At 45.9% G+C, this 23,409-nt stretch overlaps 1 protein-coding gene across 2 annotated transcripts in view; it reads right to left on the bottom strand.

Annotated features, from left to right (window-relative positions):
* Nucleotides 1-13,766: 13,766 nt before the first annotated feature.
* Nucleotides 13,767-23,409, bottom strand: part of Slc12a8 (solute carrier family 12 member 8) — a 157,082-nt gene continuing 147,439 nt past the window's right edge. For both annotated transcript variants that reach the window (XM_015993289.3, XM_076548798.1), the window contains exons 13-14: nt 19,720-19,780; nt 13,767-14,886 (exon numbers count right to left, since the gene is read on the bottom strand). In XM_015993289.3, the coding sequence (XP_015848775.3) occupies nt 14,724-14,886; nt 19,720-19,780 (224 nt within the window). In that variant the 3' untranslated portion in view covers nt 13,767-14,723. The remainder of the gene's footprint in view (nt 14,887-19,719; nt 19,781-23,409) is intronic.

Here is a 23,409-nt window from a genome sequence, read left to right as displayed (position 1 = left end):
AAGCTATGGCTAGAGAGACTTTCCTTGCTGTTTCTCTGCAGAGCAGTGCTAGGCTTAGGGCTTTTGCCCTTCAGGGCCAAGGTGAGAATGTAAACACCCAGTCCCTCTGGAAACTGGCTGGGACCTCCTCCAGGGAGGAAGGGTTGCTCATGGTTTGGCCAGGGTCCCAAGCCTTATGTACATCAATGCTGAAAACCAACTTACATAGCTTGGGGTGGATCCTCAAATGACCTTCCGTTTCTTGTCTACCCATTGGAGAAGGCCCTTCCACTCCAAACAACATTCCCCCGATAAAATCAGTTACACACTGTAAACGTCAAGGAGCCTGGAACATTCTCCTCTGGTGCAATAGGATTCTGATAAACCTTCTCTATTTTGCAAAACTTGCAGCATGAAACATCCTCCCTGGAACAGCAGGGAAATTCCTGGGATGCCGGGACACTGGGCAAAGTGGCCAGGGCCCCAGGGAAGGAGCAGAAAGCCCAGAGTCCCATTGTGGGCAGAGAGATTAGAGTGTTCAATCATCAACAATCGCGGGGCACTTCTCAAGAGCCAGATCCGGGACCAGTCTCCAAAGCTGCAAAACGTTGCTTTTACAATGCTTTTCTCCTCCCACTCAGTCCAAGCTCACATTAGTGCTACACACTCACCTTCCTGCAGCCCAGATCTGCCGTTCCCCTGGCCACTCTGCTCCACCCCACTCAACATGAGCCTGGAAGTTTCCATCCTCCCCGAATTCTGCTGGAGCCTAGCCAAGTGCTGCTGTCTGTTCAGAGGTGTTTTGCCTGTGGGTCAGTTTCTGGGCATCTCAGTTTTTCTTTATGTTCAAGTGCCTCTGGACCATCCTCTCCTCCACCCCTTCCTCGGGCTCTTTCCTCTGTGGGTGCCTTTTGTCCAATCAGCTTCTCCATATTTTTACTCTTTCCCTTTCTAGTTCTTTCCCTTAACTGCTGGTTGACACATAACTAGATGCATTTCTCCTAGGTTTGTGGAATGCTTCCACAGCCTCTGATGGTGTGGCCAGAGGACAGAGAGACATTCGAGAAGGCCCCAACTATAAGCCACATGTACAGGAGTGTCTGGGGGAAGAACTCCAAGAGCTTCCTGAGAGACAGAGAAATTAGGCAGAGTCCGAAAAAACGGACATCAGAGCAATGTCTGGACATAGACTTGTGGGTGGGGGATTGGCTTTTTCACAAAATTCTACTGCATAGAATTCTTTTACTAAACCAGACTCCCCAGTCATGGGGCTTGGATATCATCAGCATTCCTTACGGGCTCCCCCAACAATTCTAACATACAGCTCAGGCGAAACCACTCCTACCCAATGTGTAAGGAAACAGAGAGCGTGTGCATCGGCCGGTGATGCAGAGTCACAATCGGTATGGTCATTCGAGAAGCAGTTGCTGTAAGTCTACTCTGCACAAGTAGGCGTCATGCTAGGCTCTGGCAAGATGAACAAGATGTGTGTGTTTGTGTGTGTGTGTGTGTGTGTGTCTGGAGAGATGCCTCAGTGGTTAAGAGCACTTGCTGTTCTTGCAAAATTCTTCTGTTTGTTTCCCAGCACCCATGGGACTATTTACAACTATCTATAAATCCAGTGACAGGGATTTGATGTTCTCCCCTTCTGCCTCTATGGGCACTGCACACATGTAGCACACAGACACACATACAGGCAAAACACCCATACACATAAAACAAAAAGAGATAGTCCCTAGCCATGACGAGCTAGCAGATTAGGAGAAAGGATGGAGTCAGTTTGTTTACTGTAAGTTATTTTATATAAATACCAAGTGCTCTAATTCTAAGATTTAGCTTCAGACATTAGACCGTTTTCCTGAAGGATACTTCAGGGTTTCCCAAGCAAAGCAAACAGAGAATGTTATTTTTTTTCTTTCATTTTGAGACAGAGTCTTCCTATGAAGTCCTTGTTGGCTTGGCACTTGCTATGAGACCAGGCTAGCCTTAAATTCATGGCAATCCCCCTGCTTCAGTCTCCTGGCTTTGGGGATTATAGGCATGAGCTATCACATCGAGCTAGAACAGAAATTCTAGCAGAGGACTAATACAGAGGCGCTGCATCCTCCCAGGGTGATCCAGAGAGTGTTGGGAGAGGAGAGGAGTGAGAGATGAAGGCCATTTGACTGAGAGAATGTCTCAAGAGGGCTGGCTTTGGTGGACAGAGTGAGTTGGTCCAGTCACTACAGGGGTGAGGAGTGGGGGAGCTGTGTTGTTTTTAGTGCAGAATTTGAACAGGGAAAGCATCTACTTGGAAGGGAGAAGGACAAAGGTGAGGAAAAAATGGTGAGGCAATACCATGGGCTTGGACTCCATTGATCTCTCGGCGTTTAAAAGTTAAGGCATGGAGGACAGATTAGAAAACAGAGCGAGGGGTAGGGAGACCAGTTACACGTCACTGTAGTGACTATTCTCAAAAGGTTTTGGTGGCACCATCCAAGTACAGCCTATTCCAATGCCAGCTGGCCACTCAAGAGCTGCACTCCATTCTTGCCTCTTCATCTTAGAACACTCTGTATGTGGGACCTCAGGCTGCCATGAGAGCAATGATGGTCATCAAGTATCAGAGGTGAATAAAGAAAAAAAATGTGGCGCATGTAGACACTCAGAAAATACTGAGTGACTGAATGAATCCGTGATGGGTTGGCTAGGTTGACAGGGCGCATCAAGGATAATTAAAATCGGGTTGGAGATATGGCTCACTGGTTTTGCTGCCAAGCATGATGAGTGGAATTGGGTTCTTCAGAACACAGGGACATGCTGGGTTCGCATGGCAGCTTGCCTGTAATTCCAGCTTCAGAAAAAACTGGCGCCAGCCGTATGAGTGAGCTCTGGGTTTGGTTGAGAAACTCTACTTAATAAGTAAGGTAGAAAACCAGGAGGGTTTCCTACATTATCTTCAGGCCTCCACGAGTACACATGCACACATAAGAATATGCAATCACACATGTCCACATACCTGTTATATAAAATTTCCTCGGAGATTGGAACCTTCCATCCTGTATGGAAGCTCCTTAAGCAGGAAGGTAAACAAAAAATAGCTTCAGGAAGTACCTGAAACTGACCAGATTCATTAGGCCCCTCCCTGACAGAGTAAATAATAATGACTGCTTGAGAGTCCCTCCGGGATAAGCCAAGCTGCAAAGAAGACCCAGACCAGACCAGCTGCCTGCAAGAAACAGAAGCCAGCTGAGCTGCCTGGAAGAGGTGTAGACCAACTGAGGCACCTGGAAAGGATACCTTCCATCTATTGAGCTGCAAGCAGGCTGTGCAGTGTGCTCCAGGTTCCCAGTGTCTGTGAGCTGTCCCCATGCTGGGCTGGGCTCTGGCAATGCAGCTGTCGTTGAGTTATTTCTGCTCCTCTGAGTGACCTCTCACTCATATCCCTCCCTGTAAATAACCCCGATAAAACTCACAGTTCACCAAGTTGGACTTTGGTGGTATCTGTACTGTGGTGGATTCCCTATCTGGAGTGAGTAGATGTGTGTGTTGTATCTCCCCAGGAAAAGTTTTATAATACAACAACAACACTTACACATAACAAGAAAAAAAAAGAATACTTAAAATTACACATGGTGATAATTTTCAACAAGGCAAAAGAAGACCAGTATATACGTGAATAAATAATAGCATGTAAACTAAAGTTACAAAGTCAATCACATACTCAGTTTACTGAAATGCCTCTAAATAAATGGCATTCCTTCAAAATCAGTACCTTGGGAGGCTTGTGCAATCATTCCAACAACACTGTGAAGCTTCAAAATGTGCTGAGGCAGACTCTTTTTCTTTTTTCACACTCAACGAAGACAATTTAGCTTGGCGAATCGCTTTATGCCCAGATTTGGTTCCAAATAGTTTTAGGTTCTCTCAGAAACCAAATAAAAAAAACTTGCCATCCATTAGAATGTTCACAGGCTTCACTTTAGTTTTGAGATGAAATTCTACTATCCGAGGCTGGTCCCAAGCTCCTGGATTCAACTGAGTGGCTCAGACGATCAGTACAGGTCACCACACTGGGTTTTAAGGGCTCTAGGGAGTCCTGAAAATGGAGTTCCAAGCATGACATGAAGACAGCTGTGTCACTGGATGAGTGAGTGAAAACACAAACCCACTCAGGGCAGATCGAGAGATTCGCATCAGTAAGGACTGTGGCGCATCTGGTTTTGTCCTGGAGCACAGTGACGGAACAGGCCGGATGTCCTCTAAAGCCCGTTCCTCCATGTCCTCAGCACCCAGCTGGCCTGTATTTCCTAGCCTGTCTTTCAGTCAGATAGATGGTGTGTCTAGTCTGACCAATGAACACAGGAGGAGGAGGTAACACAGGCCCTCTCAGTCCCGATTCCCTCACCTCCCTGGGACCTTCCTGGTTCTGTCTTCTCTTACCTGTCCGCGGAGGGCAGAGATGTTGAAGAAGCCTGTGTCTCTGGTGCCCGTGCAGAAGCCCTCTCTCCCTCTGACTTGTATCAGACGATAACACGGACTGGAATGCATTTAGGGTCAAGTCACTGAGGCTCATGCATCTTTATTATACCAGCACATGGGCCCTGACTGATACAGAACCACAGAGATGCCCATGTCAGAAGTGTTCAACTACAAATTGATGTCGCCATTTGGGGCACCAGCCTTGTGACATTCAGTTGGGTGGCTGTATTTGAAACCAATGCTGTTTGCTCCGTCCAGCCTCCTAACACACATGCTCTGTGTCACATCTCACTAATCAGCACTCACTAGGCCCTCCTGCTGGTTGCTGGGGAATGACGGCTAATCCTCTGAGATGTCGCCAGCTCATAGGGCTTCCCCAAGTGACTCTGATGTACGTCACATGGCCCATACGTCAAGGCAGTCTCCACAACTCGTGAGTCTAGCTTCTAATATGGTGCCTTCTTTAGCAAAACTGGTCAGAAACACAGGTACACGCATGCATGTGTATACACACATGCACACACACACATAGTTGTTATTGTTGTTATTGTATTATCAAATAAAAGAGAAAGAAAGTGACTTTGGGATGGCTCTACAGCTCAGCAGGTAAAGATGCTTGCAGCCAAGCCTGATGACCAGAGTTTAATCCCCAGGACCCACTGCACAAAGTTGTCCTCTGGCCTCAACACAGGCTGGTATGTATGTCATCACACACTGTATACCCCTCTCAACTAAAAATAAAATTAAAAATTTTAAATATTTTTATTTAGATGTGTGTGTGCGTGTGTGCGTGTGTGCATGCGTGCGTGCGTGCATGCGTGCGTGCATGTCGGGGGGCGCAGGTGCCCAAAGAAGCCAAAAGAGGGTGTTGTATCCTCTTGAGCTGGGGTTACAGAAGGGTCTGGGTGCCATGCAGGCGCTGGGAACCAAACTCTGGTCCTCTGCAAGAGCAGAAGGGCGTCTAACCACTGAGCCATCTCTTTAGCCCCAAAACAGAGTATCTTAGAGGAGAAAGAAATACAGGCTACCCATTATTTTAGGTCCCATTTAGGGAACCACTCTCCCTCTCTTAAAAGGAGGCTATGCAGCCGGGCGGCGGCGGCGGCGGCGGCGGCGGCGGCGGCGGCGGCGGTGGCGCACACCTTTAATCCCAACACTTGGAAGGCAGAGCCAGGTGGATCTCTGTGAGTTCGAGGCCAGCCTGGGCTACCAAGTGAGTTCCAGGAAAGGTGCAAAGCTACACAGAGAAACCCTGTCTCGAAAAACCAAAAAAAAAAAAAAAAAAAAAAAAAAGGAGGCTATGCCCGGTCACTCCATGAATGATGGGAGTAATCACTGTCATTCACTCAGTTCAGTCCATCATATCCAGGGCACAGAGAGATGGAACCAGCCTCACTGTTGTGAGATGGGCTACTTTTCCAGGAGCACAGCCAGCAGGGGACCCCTGACCCTGGTGGGGGGGGGTCTTCCTTGCTATCTGTTCTTTTTCCTGGATATGGCCCTGCTAAGAATACCTCAGCAAGAGTTAGGGGCTTAGGACTCTATCATGGAATATTAGCTTAAGGTGTGTCACATTCATTTATTCTGTGGAATATTTGTTTAATGATGCAAAGATGTGTTGTATTCTTTTATGTTGCATTTGTTTAACTCTGTAAAGCTGTGTTACTTTGCCTGTCTAAAACATCTGATTGATCCAATAAAGAGCTGAATGGCCTATAGCTAGGCAGGAGATGGGTAGACAGGGATGCCAGGCAGAGAGAATAAATAAGAGAAATTGAGGCTCAGGAGAAAAAGAAGGAGGAGCCAGAAAAGGAGGAGAGGAGGACACCAGAGGCCAGCCACCCAGCTAGCCATGGAGTAAGAAAGAAAGAAAGCTATATAGAATAGAGAAAGGTAAAAGCCCAGAGGCGAAAGGTAGATGGGACAATTTAAGTTAAAAAAAACCTGGCTAGAAACAAGCCAAGTTAAGGCCAGTCATTCATAAGAAAGAATAAGTCTCCATGTAATTATCTGGGCCCCCAAAGAGTAAGAACAAAAGCAAGACCCAATTACAGGCCTTACATGCCTCAGCTGAGAACTGGAAACTATTTCTGCTGATAAGTTTCCCTAAAGGAGTCCATGTATGTTTTCAAGATATGGGTGTGCTGGGCAGCTTTAGTGGGATTTCTCTGCTTCCCCTTTCTCTGGAGGAGTGAGGACAGTATAGAGAAACTCCAGTGCATGCCACCTCCACGCCAGGCCTCTCTTCTCAGGCACCTATGGACTTCAGGGAGACAAGACTAGAAGGGGTTAAGGTAGTCCAGGAGATGGGTGCTTGTTCTGGAATCTACCCTGGCTCAGAAGAACGAGAAAGACAAATTCTCAAGGCTCTAGGCACATCAGAGAGAAGATTGAGAGAAGTGTGTAGGGGATAGGAAGGGAACCAGAAGAACCTGACAGGCCGAGGGCAGAGTAAGGGTAGAGCTCTCTGTGGTTCTCCTTGCTCTGATCTGGACATGCCCCAGATCTGCTGTTGGCTGGCAAAGGTGTCCTGCTAGGTCTGTGGCTCACAAAATGCCACATGGCCTCCTGGAGCAGCAGGGCTCCACTTGGCTCTGAAATTCCAGGCTAGCTAGTGCCAAGAAGCATTGCAGTTTGTGTGAGGTTTTTATTCTTCCTACGCTGCCCACAGTAACTGACTTAATTAGTGAGGGTGGCTCTTAACACTACTGCCCACTCCCCCATCTTTACCTCCTCAAACAAATTATTTTTATAAAAGTCTCATTTCATTTAGTACTCAGAACTCCATGTACTAGCTGGTAGGAATTTCCATTCTCATCTCACAGAGACAAGTGAAAAAAGCATGCCCAAGGTCACAAAACTAGTAATTGTACTAGAGCCAGGATAACATAAAGTTTACACTAGTAAATGCACCTAAAAGAAAGAGGTAGACCAGTAAGCCCACCTAAAGAAAGAGGTAGACCAGTAAGCCCACCTAAAGAAAGAGGTAGACCAGTTGGTAGACTGAAGTGAGCCTGCTTTTTCTGAGTGGCATCTTATTTATTTCTGTGCCTCTTGTTCCTTGGTTCAAAAGCCTTTTAGTATTTTCTTTTCTGTATTAAGGTTTATACATCTTTTATTATTAAAAATTTTAAATGTGTGTGTGTGTGGTGTATATGTACATGGGTGATACACACATACGTGTGTGTTTACACTTCTATGTATGTGTGAGGAGGCTTTGCCTGGCTTTTATGTGGGTGTGGGGGATTTGAACTCAGATCCTCATGCTTTCACAGCAAGGCCTCTTACATATTAAACCACCTTCTCAGCCTTTCTTCCCATATAGTCTAACAAACATGGTTTCAAATTCACTTCACAGTCTTGGTTCCTGCCTCCCTTGTCTCCCCAGCAATCCTGAGGTCCTCTTGAAGCAAAGGGCTTGGCTGTCTGCTGAGCCCCTTGGACATACATTCAGCCATTTCCCGAGTGAAGCATCATTCTCCTCTGCATCTAAGCATATCAGATACGGCAGGCAGAGGATGCCCCTCAAAGACGGCTGTATCCTCGTCCCTGGAACCTGTGGATATGTGACTGACATAGCAAAGATCTGGGCACATATGACTACAGATTCTGAGATGGGGAGATGATGCTGGGTTGCTAGGTGGGTCCAGAATAATCATAAGGGCCCCTAAAAGCAGAAGAGGGAGGCAGGAGAGTCAGAAAAAGAGCTGTGATGGAGAGGCAGAGGCTGGAGAGAGTGTGCTTGCTGACGGCTGGGTAACGCACAAGAGCGAGGAATAAGAGCAGCTCCTAGAGGCTGGAGGAATCAATCAACTCCTCTAGAGCATCTAGGGCAGTGGTCCTCACCCTCCCTAATGCTGTGACCCTTTAATACAGCTCCTCATGTTGTGGTGACCCCCCCCCAACCATAACATTATTTTCATTGCTACTTCATAACTGTCATTTTCCTACTGTTATGAATCATAATGTAAATGTTTTTGGAGACGGAGGTTAGCCAAGGGGGTTGAGACCCACAGGTTGAGAACCACTGCTCTAGAGACCATGGCTCTGTTTGCACCATCAATTTATTTCATCAAGACCCATTTTGGGTTTCTGACCTCTATAACTGTAAGAGAACGTATTTTTGTTGTTTCAAGACAGTGAATTTGTTGCAGCAGCAGTAGAAAGTTGGGCTCCGGATGTAGCTAGTGCTCATTTGGAAGAGTGCTTGCCTAACATGCATAAGGCCCTGGGTTCGATTAGTTCATTAGTCCCCATGCTCATTAGTTCGCTAAGTTGAATGGTAGGGATTGTGAAGTTGTCACCTCTCTTTTCATATGCTATTGGTGACAAGGCAGACTGAGCCTTGGTTCTGGCTCCTCACTGAAGGGACCTTGGCATTAGAGTTCAGACTCAAGAGGAAATGCATTAGACACCAGGGGCCTTGACTCAAACTGATGATATCAGCTGCGTTTATCTACTACTTGTCAACCGAAGCGTTGCACCCCGCCCTAGAGAATGGACCTGAAAGGTGGCTGGGTGGCTGAGAGAGCCATTCCACTCTTGCAGAGGATGTGAGTTCAAATCCCAGCACCCATATCAGGCAGCTCACAGCTGCCTCTAACTCCATTTGATATTCTGGTATCTCTCACATGCAAATAAACAATAATGTTTAACACATAAACTGGCATCTTGTTGTCCCATCTTTAAACCCTCTGAGTGAGAATCCTGAAGAGGATGATTGAACCCTGAACCTCAGACGCCCCACCAACTTAAATTATATGCTGCATCTCATTATGTAAATTAGAGGGCAGATTAGCATGACCTTCAGAGACACCTGAGAAAGTGATCCCTGTTCTGGTTCCCAGTCTTGAGTTCAACAGTGCTCTAAGGGACCGGCGTCGGGGCTGAAAGGATGGCTGAGAGGATGGCTCTTCCAGAAGACCAGTGATCTTAACTAGTACCTACATGACAGCTTCCCAGCACCCACACGATGGCTCACAACCATCTGTAACCCTAGTCTCAGGGGATCAGATATCCTCTTTTGGCCTCCATAGGCTCCAAGCATGCATGTGGTGTACAGACATACAGACAGACATGCAAGTAAAACACTCATATACATAAAAAATTTAAAAACATCAAAAAAAAAGAATGCTCTGCAATTGGGCTGTATACACACACACACACACACACAGAAAGGCCAAGGGTGGTGGCTGAGGAGTTCTTGGAATGACCTGTGGTTGTATCTTTACCTGCGACAGTTCTACAATTGGTGAGCTACCTGGAGCAGGTGAGGTGGGTGTCAGGCACTGAATATGGAGCACCAAGTAGAGTTTCTTTAGCCTTGAATAGTTGAAAGGGTTGACTGACAGATGGGTTGACTGAGGAGTCAATAGGTATGTTAATGATCAGATCAATGGATAGTGGGAAAGTAGGCAGATGGATTACTAGGTGGGTCAGTCAGTAAATGGCTTAGGGGAGGGACTCATTCATGAAGATAATCATCTTCATTCAGACATCGCCTCCTACAGCCATGGGCTTGTTGGTGAAACTTTTAGGTCAGTATTCTGCTTATGGTGCTGCATACACTAATTGGGCTGACATTTATGAATATCCTTTAGGATTATATGATGGCTGATCTTTATTGTCAACCACATCTAGAATCAACTAAACTCAAACAGTTGAGCACAACTTTTTTTTGGACTGGATCTATTGAGGTGAGAAGATCCACCCTAAATCTAGGCTATATCTTCTGGTGGCAGTCTACATAAAGGACGTGGAAGAAGGAAGCCTTTGCTTTTAGCCTGTTTGCTCTGATTTTCATTGGCAAGTTCATCTATCCTGCTACTGAGGCATTCCTTCGCTGGTATTAGAACTTTCCAATGTAGACAGACCAGCTGAGACATCCAGTCTCATGGATGGAACAAGTACCAGACTTGGGCCTTTCCATCAGGAGGCAGCCAATGTTGGACTAGCTGGACCACAGCCTATAAGATACACACACACACACACACACACACACACACATTCAGTTCTGTTCCTCTAGAGAACCCTAATACATACATAAACCTTTTCTGAATGAGCCACTGACAGGCATGTTTAGTCATCATAGAGACCTGCAATATATGGGTTTTATATGACACTTGTTAATGTGCCATCTGAGGTCCTATCTGCACCACCTGTCAGTGGTCAGGCTACTGGTTCCATCTCAGCTGGGTGACTCCTTCCAGGTAGACTCCAGACAGGCTCTCTTCACACAGAACTATTAGGCACTCACGCATGTGCACATTACAAGTACAGGTGGCCAATGTCCACCTGGGCTCCCCCTTTAGTTTGGGGAAATAGGAACCAGGAGATAAATTCTGACTCCTTCTCCATCTGGAAGAGGGTCTTGAGACAGGTGTTCTGCAGTCTCTCCGGACCTTCAAAAGCTCCTGCGTGGCTGTCAACCTGTCCTTTCTGCCTCCGTTCTCTCTCCTCTCACTTCTGCCTCTCACTCCTTATTAAAGTGGTAGCTTGTAAACATTTACTTTCCAAGGAACCTAGGCTGAGGCCTAATAGATGTTACAGCTATGTGATCTAGCTGGGGTTAAATACAAGAACTTTGGATCCTATTAGAAGTTCAACCTGCTTACCACCTGCCCCTGCCCCAGAACACTGAGCTGTTCATTTTGGTGTCCCAACACTGAGCATACAGTTTCCAGTTATCATAATGACCGGGTCCTCTCTTTTTCTTCTCTCTGTAAGATGAATCACATCAGACAAAGGATGCTCTTCTTGAGTCTCTGTGCATTATTTGTGGCCTTGGTATCATCTTACTCAAGCTCTGTGGATATTCCAGCTCCCTGCCTTTTTCTTCAGAGTGGTTGCTCTTTTAGCCTGGTGTGCAGAATTCAAAACAGAAAAAGCAGAAGCAGCCCAAGTCCTCTGTGATGGGCAGAAAATGGCCCCAAAGATACCACGTCCTGTTTCTCAGGCCCTGCCAATGTCTCCTCACTTCAAAAATGCATTTGCAAATGTGATTAAATCAAGGCTCTTGAGCTGGGGCTCAGTCTAAGTTATCTTGGGCCTCATTATAAAACAGATAAAAATGAAGATGGACTTCACACATCCCCAGAAGGCAATGCATGGGAGCTGTGACTTGTGGTGTTGGCTTTGAATTGTAGTGACGTGGTCACAAATCCAGGAATGCTGGCAGCCATCAAAGCTAGAGAAGGCACAAAACAAATTCCTCCAGAGCTTGTGTGTGTGTGTGTGGGGGGGGGTCAATCCTGCTCCTTGGCCTTGGTTTTTGACTCAGTAAGGCTGATTTGAGATTTCTATACTCTGCAGTTAGGAAGAAAAATGTATTTCTATTGTTTTAAAGGCATCTGGTCTGTGTGATTAATTACAGTGGCCACAGGAAACTTCACGAATACAGGTTCTTCTTTAAAAGGGCCTTCAGATATAGCCACTGAGGCCAGAGGACTACAAATTCAATGCTAGCCTGGGCTACAAAGTGAGTTCCAGGCTAGCCTGAACCACATTAAGACCCTGTCAATGAAACAAAACAAAACAGGTCCTCAGGGATCACTGCCCTCAGCTTTTCATGAACTTTATTTCACATCTCCTACCTCAGCCTCCTAAGTGCTGTTATTAACCATGCCCAGCTCAGCTCAGCCTGTCCTTTTTGTACTTTATGTGTATTGATGTTAGCCTGCATGTGTGGCTGTATACTCCATTCTCTGGTGCAAACGAAGGCCAGGAGAGGGTCTCTGATCCCCTAGAACTAGAGTTACAGACAGTTGTAAGTCACCACATAGGTCCTGGGAATTGAGCCTGGGTCCTTTGGAAGAGCAAGAAGCGTTCTTAACCATGGAACCCTCTCTCTAGCCTGTCCAGCCTTTAAAAATATTTAAAAGCTTTATGTGAATGTGTGTGCCTAAATGAGGTTATGTGTACTGCATGCATGCAAGTACCCATGGAGGCCAGCAGGCACTGGGTTCTCTGGAATTGGACTTACAGGTACCTATGTGCTCTTAAACGCTAACCCATTTCTCTAGCCCCTCAGTCTGATTTTTGGTGTTTTTTTTTTTACTCTCTCTCTCTCTCTCTCTCTCTCTCTCTCTCTGTGTGTGTGTGTGTGTGTGTGTGTGTGTGTGTGTGTGTGTGTGTGTGCATGCTCATGTGTGGTATAAATCACAGCACACCTGTAGAAGTCAGAGGATAACTTACAAAAGATGGTTCTCCCCTTCTATCATGTGGACTCTGGGAATAGAACTCAGGTGGTCAGGCCAGCTTGCTGTCTCTTTTAACAGTGTTTCCATTCCCACAAGTTTATTCCATCCCAAATTCTGCACTCTTTCAAAGTGTCTAAAAGTGCTCAGACATTTGTTCTTTAAGCAAAGCTGGGTATCGTTTCCAGACGTAGTAAATGAGACCTTGTTTTCTAGAAAAGAAGGTTCTAAGTTTTAGCTGACTCCTCATGCTCTTCTCAGCCCTCATCTACTCTAAGCCTTCCTGTGATAATATATTGTGTACCCTATTAAAATTTGCCTGAAGATCAGAGAACAGAACAAGCCACTAGATTAGACATAGAGGTCAGGCAGTGGTGGCACACACTTTTAATCCTAGCACTCAGAAGCAGAGATCCGCCTGGATCTCTGAGTTCAAAGCCACCCTGGACTACATGAGATTGACTCAGTCTAGGAGAGAAACAGAGCCAGGCAGTGGTGGCATACACCTTAATCCCAGTACTGGGAAACACGCAGGCCTTTAATCCCATGAAGTGATGGCTGGGCAGAGAAAGGTATATAAGGTGTGAGGAGACAGGAACTAGAGGCTTTTTTGGCTGGAGTCTTTCGGGTGAGGACTCAGAGGATTTCAGTCAGAGGATTTGTGGAATTGGCGAGGTGAGACGTGGCAGTGGCTTGTTCCTTTGTCTCTCTGATCTTCAGGCAAATTTTATTAGGGTACACATATATCACCACACCTTCCCTTCTAATATACAGGTGTTTTATAAAATGTGTTCACAGTGTATCACGCACTGAATTGTGGGTAGTACTTGTTAAAGATGTGCAGCCCATGCCGCAGGCAAGGTCAGCACAGCCTCTCAGGAAAGTGTAGGGAAGAATCTAAAGAGACCCAGCAGTCCATCCCCCCATGCTCAGTGGAACTGGAGCCTGAGCCAGGGGCTCAACTGACCAGGAAGCCTGGCCCCCAGTGCTGGATACTCATGATGAGTGCCAGGCCCAGCTCACAGAGGAACCAAGAGTTCTGTCACCTCACGCTATTCAGGTCACAAAACAGCTGCAAAGGTGTCGGGAAGTCAGGGACTATACACATTTCTAACAACACCAGTCAATATTAGGCAATTCATAATCATTTATTTCCTTCTCTTCCCTCCACCCGCTTTGATAAAGGGTCTTGTTACACAGCCCAGATTGTCTCCATCTCTCGAGTCCTGGGATTCCAGGTGGCTACCATGCCCGCCTGGCCCGTTATTTGACTCTCTAACTAAAAAGCACTTCTCCAAACAGTAACAGCCCACAAATGCACATTCCTGCTGATCCTTCTGAGGACTTATCTGGGGGTACGATTCATGAGTGTGCATACAAACATAATGACTGACTCATTGCAGAAGTGTCTGTAATAGCAAGAAAATCAGAATGAATCAAAATGCCATCATCATGAGACTGATTGAATAAATTATGATGTATTCAGACATCAAGACATCATGAAGAAACTGTGTAAGCACCATCATGGAAATGCTTCCAAGGCAAGATGTTGTCGAGCATGTGTATGCAGACTGCATTTGTGGATAGGAAGGTATAAGAACCCCCTTTCCTATGTGTAAAGAGATGGCTGCTGTGTGTGTGAGAAGTGGTTGCCTCTGTGGTGGGAGGTGGGCACCAAGCAGATGAGGACCAAGGAGGAGAAGGAGACTTTTATCCTGCATATAATTAGACTTGGAACCATGTGAGTGTAGTGTATACTTAAAAAAAAAAAAACAATAAAATTAAAATAAGTATTTATTGTGCCCCTTACAATAAGAAATCTGGTTTTGGTTCTCCACATCTGATTGTCTTGGTGTCAAATGATCACCCTGGTAGCCTGTGGGCTGTTCAGGTTGGGTACATGTGGAAGCCATGGCCACACCTGGAGAGACAAGCCAGTTCAGACTAGAAGGTGATTTCCGCCATCCAAGGCTATGAGGGAAGACCAGTCTTGGGGTTTCTCATTGGTAGAAGCAGTTTCCAAAGGTTCTGAGATCTGGGTCCCCCATCTCCAGGGCAGCTTCTAGAAAGGAGGAGTCCAGCAAGGGTCTAGTAGGGAGGCATCAGCTGTTCCCGACTCACGGGGGAGGAATGGTGGTAGCGATCTCGGGTGGCAAAGTCTGTGTTCTCCTGGGTAAGCTGAGTCATTGCCATGGCAACCTTGGCTGGGGATGGTGCCAAGATGATCTGCTCCCGGGCGGACCTCAGGCTCCTTCAGTGGGAGACAACGGATGGGGAGAAGAGAGGAAGACGCAGATGAGCAGTGGAAGCCAGTCTTCCCTGCATAGAGACACTGTGCAAATGCCAGCTGTCCTAACTTTCAGCCTGTATTCAAATGTTTAAAGCATAACTGTTGAGAGCTATAACAGTCTGTGAACTCAAACTTGGCAGCAAGTGAAGAGAGTAACATTAACCGTTCTTAAGTGGGACAGCATAAAAATGTGCTTTCTGATAAGAGAGGTCCACACTGAAGACGGTGTAGCGAGAGTTCTGTACCTTTTCCTTGTGCTCTTGTCAAATGAGACAACGGAATGGCAAATCTACAGACTGGAGAAGAGTGGAAAGAGAAGCCACTTTGAGTCATTAGGAAGTGAGTTGAGGTGTTACACAGGCTGCTGGGGAGAAAAGGCATCCAGGGTATCCCTACAGCCAACCTCGCATACGACAATGCCACCTTTCCAGACAGGATGTGCCTATGGCTGCAATAGTGGTGGGAAGGCTGTGGGTGTAACCAATGCTTTCGGATTGGATTTGAGCCTGCATCACAGGAAAGAATCAAGCCTAAGTACCATAAACCTGGTCGAGAGTTATGGCTTAGGAGGTTGCAGGACCCAGGAAGGAAGCTACTACTGTTGTTTTACTAAAGAACCTGTTGTTAAATGGCCTTCTAAGTTTATTGTTTACATGCACAGATTAGTGCTGCCCTCAACCTTAGCCAGAGAAGCTTTGCTCTGCAGCTGGCATCTGTTAATACAAAGACTCATAACTAGTCAAAGGGCTGAGAATGAGTATCGATTGAGCACTAAGCCCTAGATGAGACGTCTGTGTCAATCCTTGTCACCAAGGCTGAGGGAGCATAAGGAACAGGGGCAGAATGAGGGAGCCAGAGAATAGGCTGGGGTGCCGTGAAATACTGTCCTTTGGACACGGCATGGCCACTGCCTCGTGAGCTCACTGCAGCTGGGATTGCTCACACACAGCCAAGTCAGCAAGATCAATGGACAGCCTGGTGGGCAACACTCACTGGATGCAGGGCTGTTACAAAAGGACATGAGATGGGAAGGGGCGTGTGCTGCAGGTGCTGGGAGACTGGGTACACATGATCAAGATGCATTGCTTACGTGTAAGAAATTATTAACAGAAAAACAAACAAAAGATATTCTATAGAAAAGAAGGAAGGAAAGAGAGAGAGGGAGAAAAAGAAAGGAAGGAAAGAAAGAGAGAAAGGAAGGAAGGAAGGAAAGAAGGAAGGAAGGAAGGAAGGAAGGAAGGAAGGAAGGAAGGAAGGAAGGAAGGAAGGAAGGAAGGAAGGAAGAGAGAAAGTTAGTTGAGTGAGGAGTGGTTTCCAAGGCACCAAGGTTACTCAGCAAGCAGCTAAGGGGTAAAGCACCAAGGCTTTGGGGACCACACCGGCAAGGACAAAGAGAAGCCCAGTTTCAGAGTCCACTGACACCAGCCTCCACACATCCAGGTGGATACACCAGTGAAGATCATGTTCTAGGCTGGTTCCCGAGGAAGGTGTTAGGGGCTGGAGAAGGCATTGCTGCTCTTAGCTCTGTCCCTCATCAGCTAGTGGGATGCCTCTGTCTCCACAGGCCTCTGTTTTCTCACCCCTCCATGGCCCTTCCAGGTCCATAGCCTGTCAAGTTGTTGCATTCTCATAGAGGCACAGATTTCCTCTGAACATCTTCCCCTCAATAGAATCAGCTATTTCACTCAGAGTAACGTTCAAGTGCTCAAATCAGGAATGTAAAAAAAAGATCAAGAGCGACGTGAAAAGACAGACATCTAAGGTAGAACTTCAACAGCAGTGTCCGCTGACTCTGGAAAGCTTCCGATCACATGACCCAGGTGCTACAGCCATTTGTTGAGACCCTATCTGAATGAGTTAGGCTAAGACTTCCTAAAAACTGAATTTGCTTCTGTAAGAGTGAAATCTGCAAAACAGAAGCGGCCAAAATGCCACACTAGACAATCATATGTGTTTTGTTTTGAACAGGTAAAAGCCACGCACTCTTCTGGATTCAGGGAAACCAGCTCCGTAGAACGGCTTGCAGACTCTCATCTGGACAGTTGCTACGGCTCCCGGGAAGACAGCCTTCTAAAAGTCAGGGTTGACCTCACAGAGTAACTGTAACTGTGAGGCACAGGTAAGCAAACCCTTCGGCTCGAACACGCCTCACAGTGGCACGCCCTTGGTTCTGAAGGACGTTTTGGAAAAAGTCAAAACTACAAAACAGAAAGCAAGGCTACCAATTTCTATTTTTAAGTCACTTCTTGGCCCTTCCCGCCCCTAAACCATCACAAAACACACCCAGGAGCTGGGGTGGGGCCAGCAAGTTTGATGCTCACTTGGCCAAGGCTCCACACTCCACTGAACTAGTCCAGAGCTGGGTACTGAGCGAGGAGCTGTGTGGAGTAACCTCTGTTCCAACCAAGGGGCTGTCTTTTCCTAGGAACACCCTCCTAATACAGGGACCTTGGCGGCGACATCCCAGGAATTCAGAGTACAGCTGAAGGACCCATGGTGAACTCCACTGCCATTTTTTTTTCTTTTAGGCTTTCAAGCCAGAAATGACTAAGTACATTCTCGTAAATCAGATTATACCAAATATCCCCACCCACACATTTGAAGCTCAAAACTTTGCAGGCGGCTTCTATACCAAACCATTTCCATTTAATCCACTTTCTCTGGTGTGCTGCGACCTGGGCCATCCAGCCTCGTGCCTCAGACAGGAAGAGAGGCAGAGGCTACCCCACATTCACCACAGCTCCAAGGAGGACACACAGCAGCCAGGAAATGCGGCTGACAAGAGAGTTCTCACTCTATTCCCATCTTCCACTTCTGGGCCCTCAAATCTCGACTCCTCCCTCTGGTTCCATAACCTTACACCGTTCTCTCTGTCCTCCCAAGCTATAGCACCAAGTTCCCACTCCCTGTGCCAGCTTGAACAGATTAGCAGTATTTTCAGAGTGCTGTCTCAACAAGGATGCAGGAGAGATGGCTCGGTAGTTAAGAGAAAGCACTGCTCTCGCAGGGGACCCGAGTTCTGTTCCCAGCACGCAAGTCGGGGAGCTTACAACTGCCTGTAACTCCAGTTCCAGAGGAATCTAATAACTCTGGCCTCCTAAGGCACCTACACTCATGTGCATGTACTCCCTTCTCCAATACATATAATTAAAAAAAAAAAAAAGGCCAGGCATGGTGGCACTTGGGAGGCAGAGGCAGGCGGATCTCTGTGAATTCAAGGCCAGCCTGGTCTACAGAGTGAGTTCCAGGGCAGGCTCCAAAGCTACACAGAGAAACCCTGTCTCGAAAAACCAAAAAGAAAAAAGGATGTCAGGGGGTGCCGAGTGATGGTTCAGTGTTCTTGGAGTTGGGGTTCTGGAGATGAGTAGTGACAATATGACAATATGACACAATAGTGACTATATGACAATATGATTGTATTTAATACCATGAATATGCATTTATATATTCCCTAGGGGGGAAACACAAAGAGAGAGCAAGGATCCACGCCTACATCTGGAATCAATGGGAACCGGTCCTAATTTCATTAGCAGTGACTGGGTGTGGAAGGTGCAGATATTGGCAAACACAAACGGCACGTCTAGAGTTTCAAAACCAAACCATCAAAATGAAATCAAATAAGCCCTGGGCTGTATTCTGCTGGGGCTTGCCTGGCCTTCAGCTTTGGCTTCTCACGGGCAGTGAAAGGGGACACAGGGCAGAACCCTGAGGCCTTAAAGGATGAGGAAGTTTGGGCTTCCTACTAGGGAGGGAAGGAGCCAGAGGGAAGGGGCATCAGGGAACATTCCCTTCAGGATAAGGTCTCCTGTTCCTCTGTGTGTGTGTGTGTGTGTGTGTGTGTGTGTGTGTGTGTGTGTGTGTGCGCGCGCGCGCGCATGTGTGTGTGTGCACATGTGTGTGTGTGTGTGTGCGCACATGTGTGTGTGTGCACATGTGTGTGTGTGTGTGTGCACATGTGTGTGTGTGTGTGACACCTGTGCACACATGCCAGGCTTACTGCAGTCCTTCACAGCGTCTCATCCACGCCCATACTTGACTTACAGTGTCTGTCACGAGTACAGTGACACCAGCTACCTTTGGCCTGAGATGGGAAACATGAGATCCAATTTCATGTCCCCTTAGGCTTTGATCTTGGGCCTGATTAAGGACTGGTGGGAATGTGACTCAGACCGTTAACTCCTGAGATCAGCTCTGGTGACCTGTCACCCAATATTCAGACTCTAGATGAAGGCTCGGCTCATGAAGACTGAGGACATGAAGGAACAGGGCATGAGCCTGTATGGGGTTCTGAGGAGCCGAAGCTGGGAAAGAGGTGTGCAGGACAGTGAGGAGTGAGTGCTGGGTACTGAGTGTGGAGGACCATGAGGAGCAGGTGCTGGGTACTGAGTGAGGACAGTGAGGAGTGAGGTCTGGGTACTGAGTATGGAGTACCATGAGAAGTGAGTGCTGGGTACTGAGTGTGGGGACCGTGAGGAGCAGGTGCTGGGTACTGAGTGAGGACAGTGAGGAGTGAGTGCTGGGTACTGAGTGTGGGGACCGTGAGGAGCAGGTGCTGAGTACTGAGTGTGAGGACAGTGAAGTGTGAGTGCTGGGTACTGAGTATGGACTGTGAGGAGCAGGTGCTGGGTACTGAGCGTGGGGACCGTGAGGAGCAAACACCAGCCTCCCAGAGCTTCTCCACTGTCAAGCTCTACACCACAGCCCAGGCCCAAGCACAGCCAGGAACCAGACCCCTGGGCACCTCCCGAGACTGGGCCCCTTGTCCACCCTTGTACCAGCCCCGTGGGCACAGACCTGCAGGAGGGCATCAGGAGGGACTTCATCCATCGGAAAAAGCTGAAGTTGGAGGCTGAGCCTGTGAGGAAGACATGGGCATACATTTCAAGGATTTGTCATAGACATTTTGAACCCCAGCTTCATTAGGGGCTTACACACCCCTTAACACACTCACACACAACTTTCATGTGTGTGTACATACACAGAATGAGCATGCTTTCCCACTCGAACCCAAGAGCATTCACTATCATAGAGCCTGGCAGTGGCCTTCCTCATGCTCATGGACAGTTTCCAGAAACTCATTTCTACAATACCTTTGGAGGAGACTGGGTGGAGGTTACTGTGGAGAAAGAAGGACATGTGCTGCTTCTGCCTTAGGAGTTAACACACATTCTCCCGGTACTCGCTCTTACAGTCACATGTGTGTGCTGAATGCATGCTGTGCAATCCCCCACCAGGACCACACACCCTGAGAACAGGGAACATGGCTTCTCCGTCCTCATAACCTCACAGGATCTGGCACTTAGGAAAGTTCTAACGGGTGTTAAGTGAACGACACAGTCCAGTGGGCAGAAATGGTTGAAGTGAGGTGTTTTCATTTTTTTGGTTTTGGTATTTGCCAAAAGAACCTTTGTCTATGACACACTGATCTAAGTTCAACCTTAAATATACATATATAGTGAAATATATATTTATATAACATTATATCACATATTTATTATATATAACATACTATGTGTTTTATATAAAATATATATTTATATATTATTTATAATATCAATATGTTATTGCATATAGTTATTATGCATTATAAATTATATACTAAATAATATTTAATTATTATATTCATATTAATATGCTGTATAATATATCGTATAAATATTATATATTTGTAAATATAACATATTTATATGGTTATATTATATAATTAGTCTATAATATATTATTATAGAATATATGTTATATATTATATGTTACATAAATATTGAATTTCAGACCAGTACAGGCTACCAAGTGAGACCCCATCTCAATCAAACAAATAAAAACACCTTATCTGGGTTGGTGTGGTGCCATACCTTTAATCCCAGCACTCAGGAGATAGAGGCAGGCAGATTTCCATGAGTTTGAGGCCAATCTAGTCTACATAGAGAACTCTAGGCCAGCCTGGGCTACATAGTAAGATCTTGTCCAAAAATTAAATAAATAAATAAACCCTTCACCAGGTGGTGATGGTGGTGGTGCTCACCTTTAATTCCAGCACTCAGGAGGCAGAGGCAGAGATGGGCAGATTTCTGTGAGTTTGAGGCTAGCCTGGTCTACAAAGCAAGTTCCAGGACAGCCTGGTCTATTATACAGAGAAATGCTAACTCAAAAAACCAAAACAAAACGAAATCCCTTTGTTGATGATCTGTCTTTTTACTTTTCTGTTGCTGTCAAAAAACCCCAGGACCAAGACAACTTACAGGAGGAAGGATTTATTTGGGCTTATGGTTCCAGGGGGTTAGAGTCTATCACTGTCACTGAAGGGAAGCATGGCAGCAGGCAGGCAGGGAGTCTGGAGCTGAGAGTTCACCTCTTAAACCACAATCAGGAAGCCAAGAAATCAAACTGGGACCAGCATGTGGCTTTAAAACCTGTGTGGTTTCTGAAACCTCACAGCACATGTCTAGTGACATACTTCCCCAAGCAAGGCTACATCTCCTCAGCCTCCCCAAACAGCGCCACCTAGTGGGACCACGTATTCAGATGCCCAAGACTATGAAGGACATTTCCTTCAAACCACCACAACCTTGGCATGATAAGTTATATATAAAATACCACCCCCACAAGACAGGGGTTCATGCTAGTCCAGGCTTCCTTTCTCTGCATTCCAAGTGCTAGGATTACAGGCATGCACCACCATGCCCAGCTGAAATTATGTATGATTTTGGAAAATCAATCAACCATAATTTAAGAAAAGACATTCCTCAATTATATGAACAGATATAGTTGAAATTGACTAGTGAGGTCATGTTTAATACATAATCAGGAAATCAGCAGTATTTCAAGATGCTTGTATTAAAATCTTGTCTTGGCATCTTGTAGGGCTCCTGTGGTGAAACGGAGCAAACATTATAGATCTGCAATAGTGTGGGTAATTGCAGAGAGAGAATCCTAATACATTCAGGTAGTCAATATACATTCTATAAGACGACACAAAATAAAACCGTTATTAGTTTATCTTATTTATATATGATCATTTAAATTCTAAATTATAGACACTGGCCTGAAATTTTATTTCATACTTTCCTGTGATTGGATTTCTGGGAAAATATTTAGATTTCCTAAGATGAAGCAATCATTGATGTAATCATTATGTTAATTAAAATATATTCTATCTGTAAAATTAGATGATACAGGACCTCTTCACAGCATTACTGCTGTTCTAAGACATTATTTTTAGTACATGTTTTCATTTTAAATATCTGAAGTGCATTTCTGTAAAAATAATATGCCAAACTTCTGTAATTCTGAAGAACTTTTTTTCCATATGTCTAGACTGTTCTTGTCCATCTGACTTGGTTAGGACTTGATACTAATTACTTTTTGTTTTTGAGATAGGGCCTTGCTGTGTAGCTCTATCTGGCCCAGAACTCACTATGTAGACTAGGCTGGCCCTGAACTCACAGAGATCTGTCCTTGAACTCACAGAGATCTGCCCATCTCTGTCTCCTGGGTGTTGGAATTGAAGATATATACCACCACATCTGGTGATATTGATTTATTTTACTTGTGTGTGGGATTTTTTTTGTTCGTTTGTTTTTGGAACTGCTTTATTTTAAATTGGAACATCATAGAGTTTTCTGGAAAGGGTTCCTCAGTGTGTGTGTGTGTGTGTGTGTATGTGTGTGTGTGTGTGTGTGTGTGTGTGTGTGTGTGTGTGTGTGTTACTAGGGATTAAACTCAGGGCTTTGGGCATACTATGCCAGCACTCCATCACTTAGTTACATTCATAGCCCTCCAACACATCTTTTCAAAAATACTTCTTTTTTATTTTTAACTATGTCTATATGTGTGGGTATGTTCACAAGAGTTCAGGCCTGAAGAGGACATTGAATCCCCTGAACTAGAGTTGTAGGAAGTTGTGAACCACCCCATGTGGGTGCTGGGAGGTGAACTGGATTCCTCTGCAAGCAGAGAAGGTACTTTAAACTCCCAAGCCATCTCTCCAGTCCCTCTCCCCACTTAATGTATCTTTTTAAAAAAATAAGAGGCCAGCCTGGTATACAGAGTGAGATCCAGGACAGGCACCAAAACTACACAGAGAAACCCTGTCTCGAAAAACCAAATAATAATAATAATAATAATAATGTTTTATTAATTATTTGAGAATTTCATACAATGAATTTTTATCATATTCACTGTTCTTTCTCTCAATGCCTTCCAGATCTATCCGCACCTCCCTACCCACCAGACTCCCAATTTTCTTCTTTAAACCCATTGAATGTCCCAACTGCCCTGGGGATGGGGACAACCCCACTGTGTGGTTAACCTAGGAGAGGTCACATCATTAAAGAAAACTGACTCGCAGGCTGGGTACAGTGGCACATGCCTTTAATCCCAGAACTTGGGAAGCAGAGGCAGGTGGATCTCTGTGAATTCAAGGCCAGCTTTGTCTAAGTATTGTGTAGCTTTCAAATGCCAAATAGCTCGTCTTCTAGTAGTGGA

The sequence above is a fragment of the Peromyscus maniculatus genome, chromosome 12 (genome assembly GCF_049852395.1).
Source record: "Peromyscus maniculatus bairdii isolate BWxNUB_F1_BW_parent chromosome 12, HU_Pman_BW_mat_3.1, whole genome shotgun sequence".
Classification (NCBI taxonomy): domain Eukaryota; kingdom Metazoa; phylum Chordata; class Mammalia; order Rodentia; family Cricetidae; genus Peromyscus; species Peromyscus maniculatus.
This window is presented reverse-complemented; position numbering and strand designations above follow the sequence as displayed.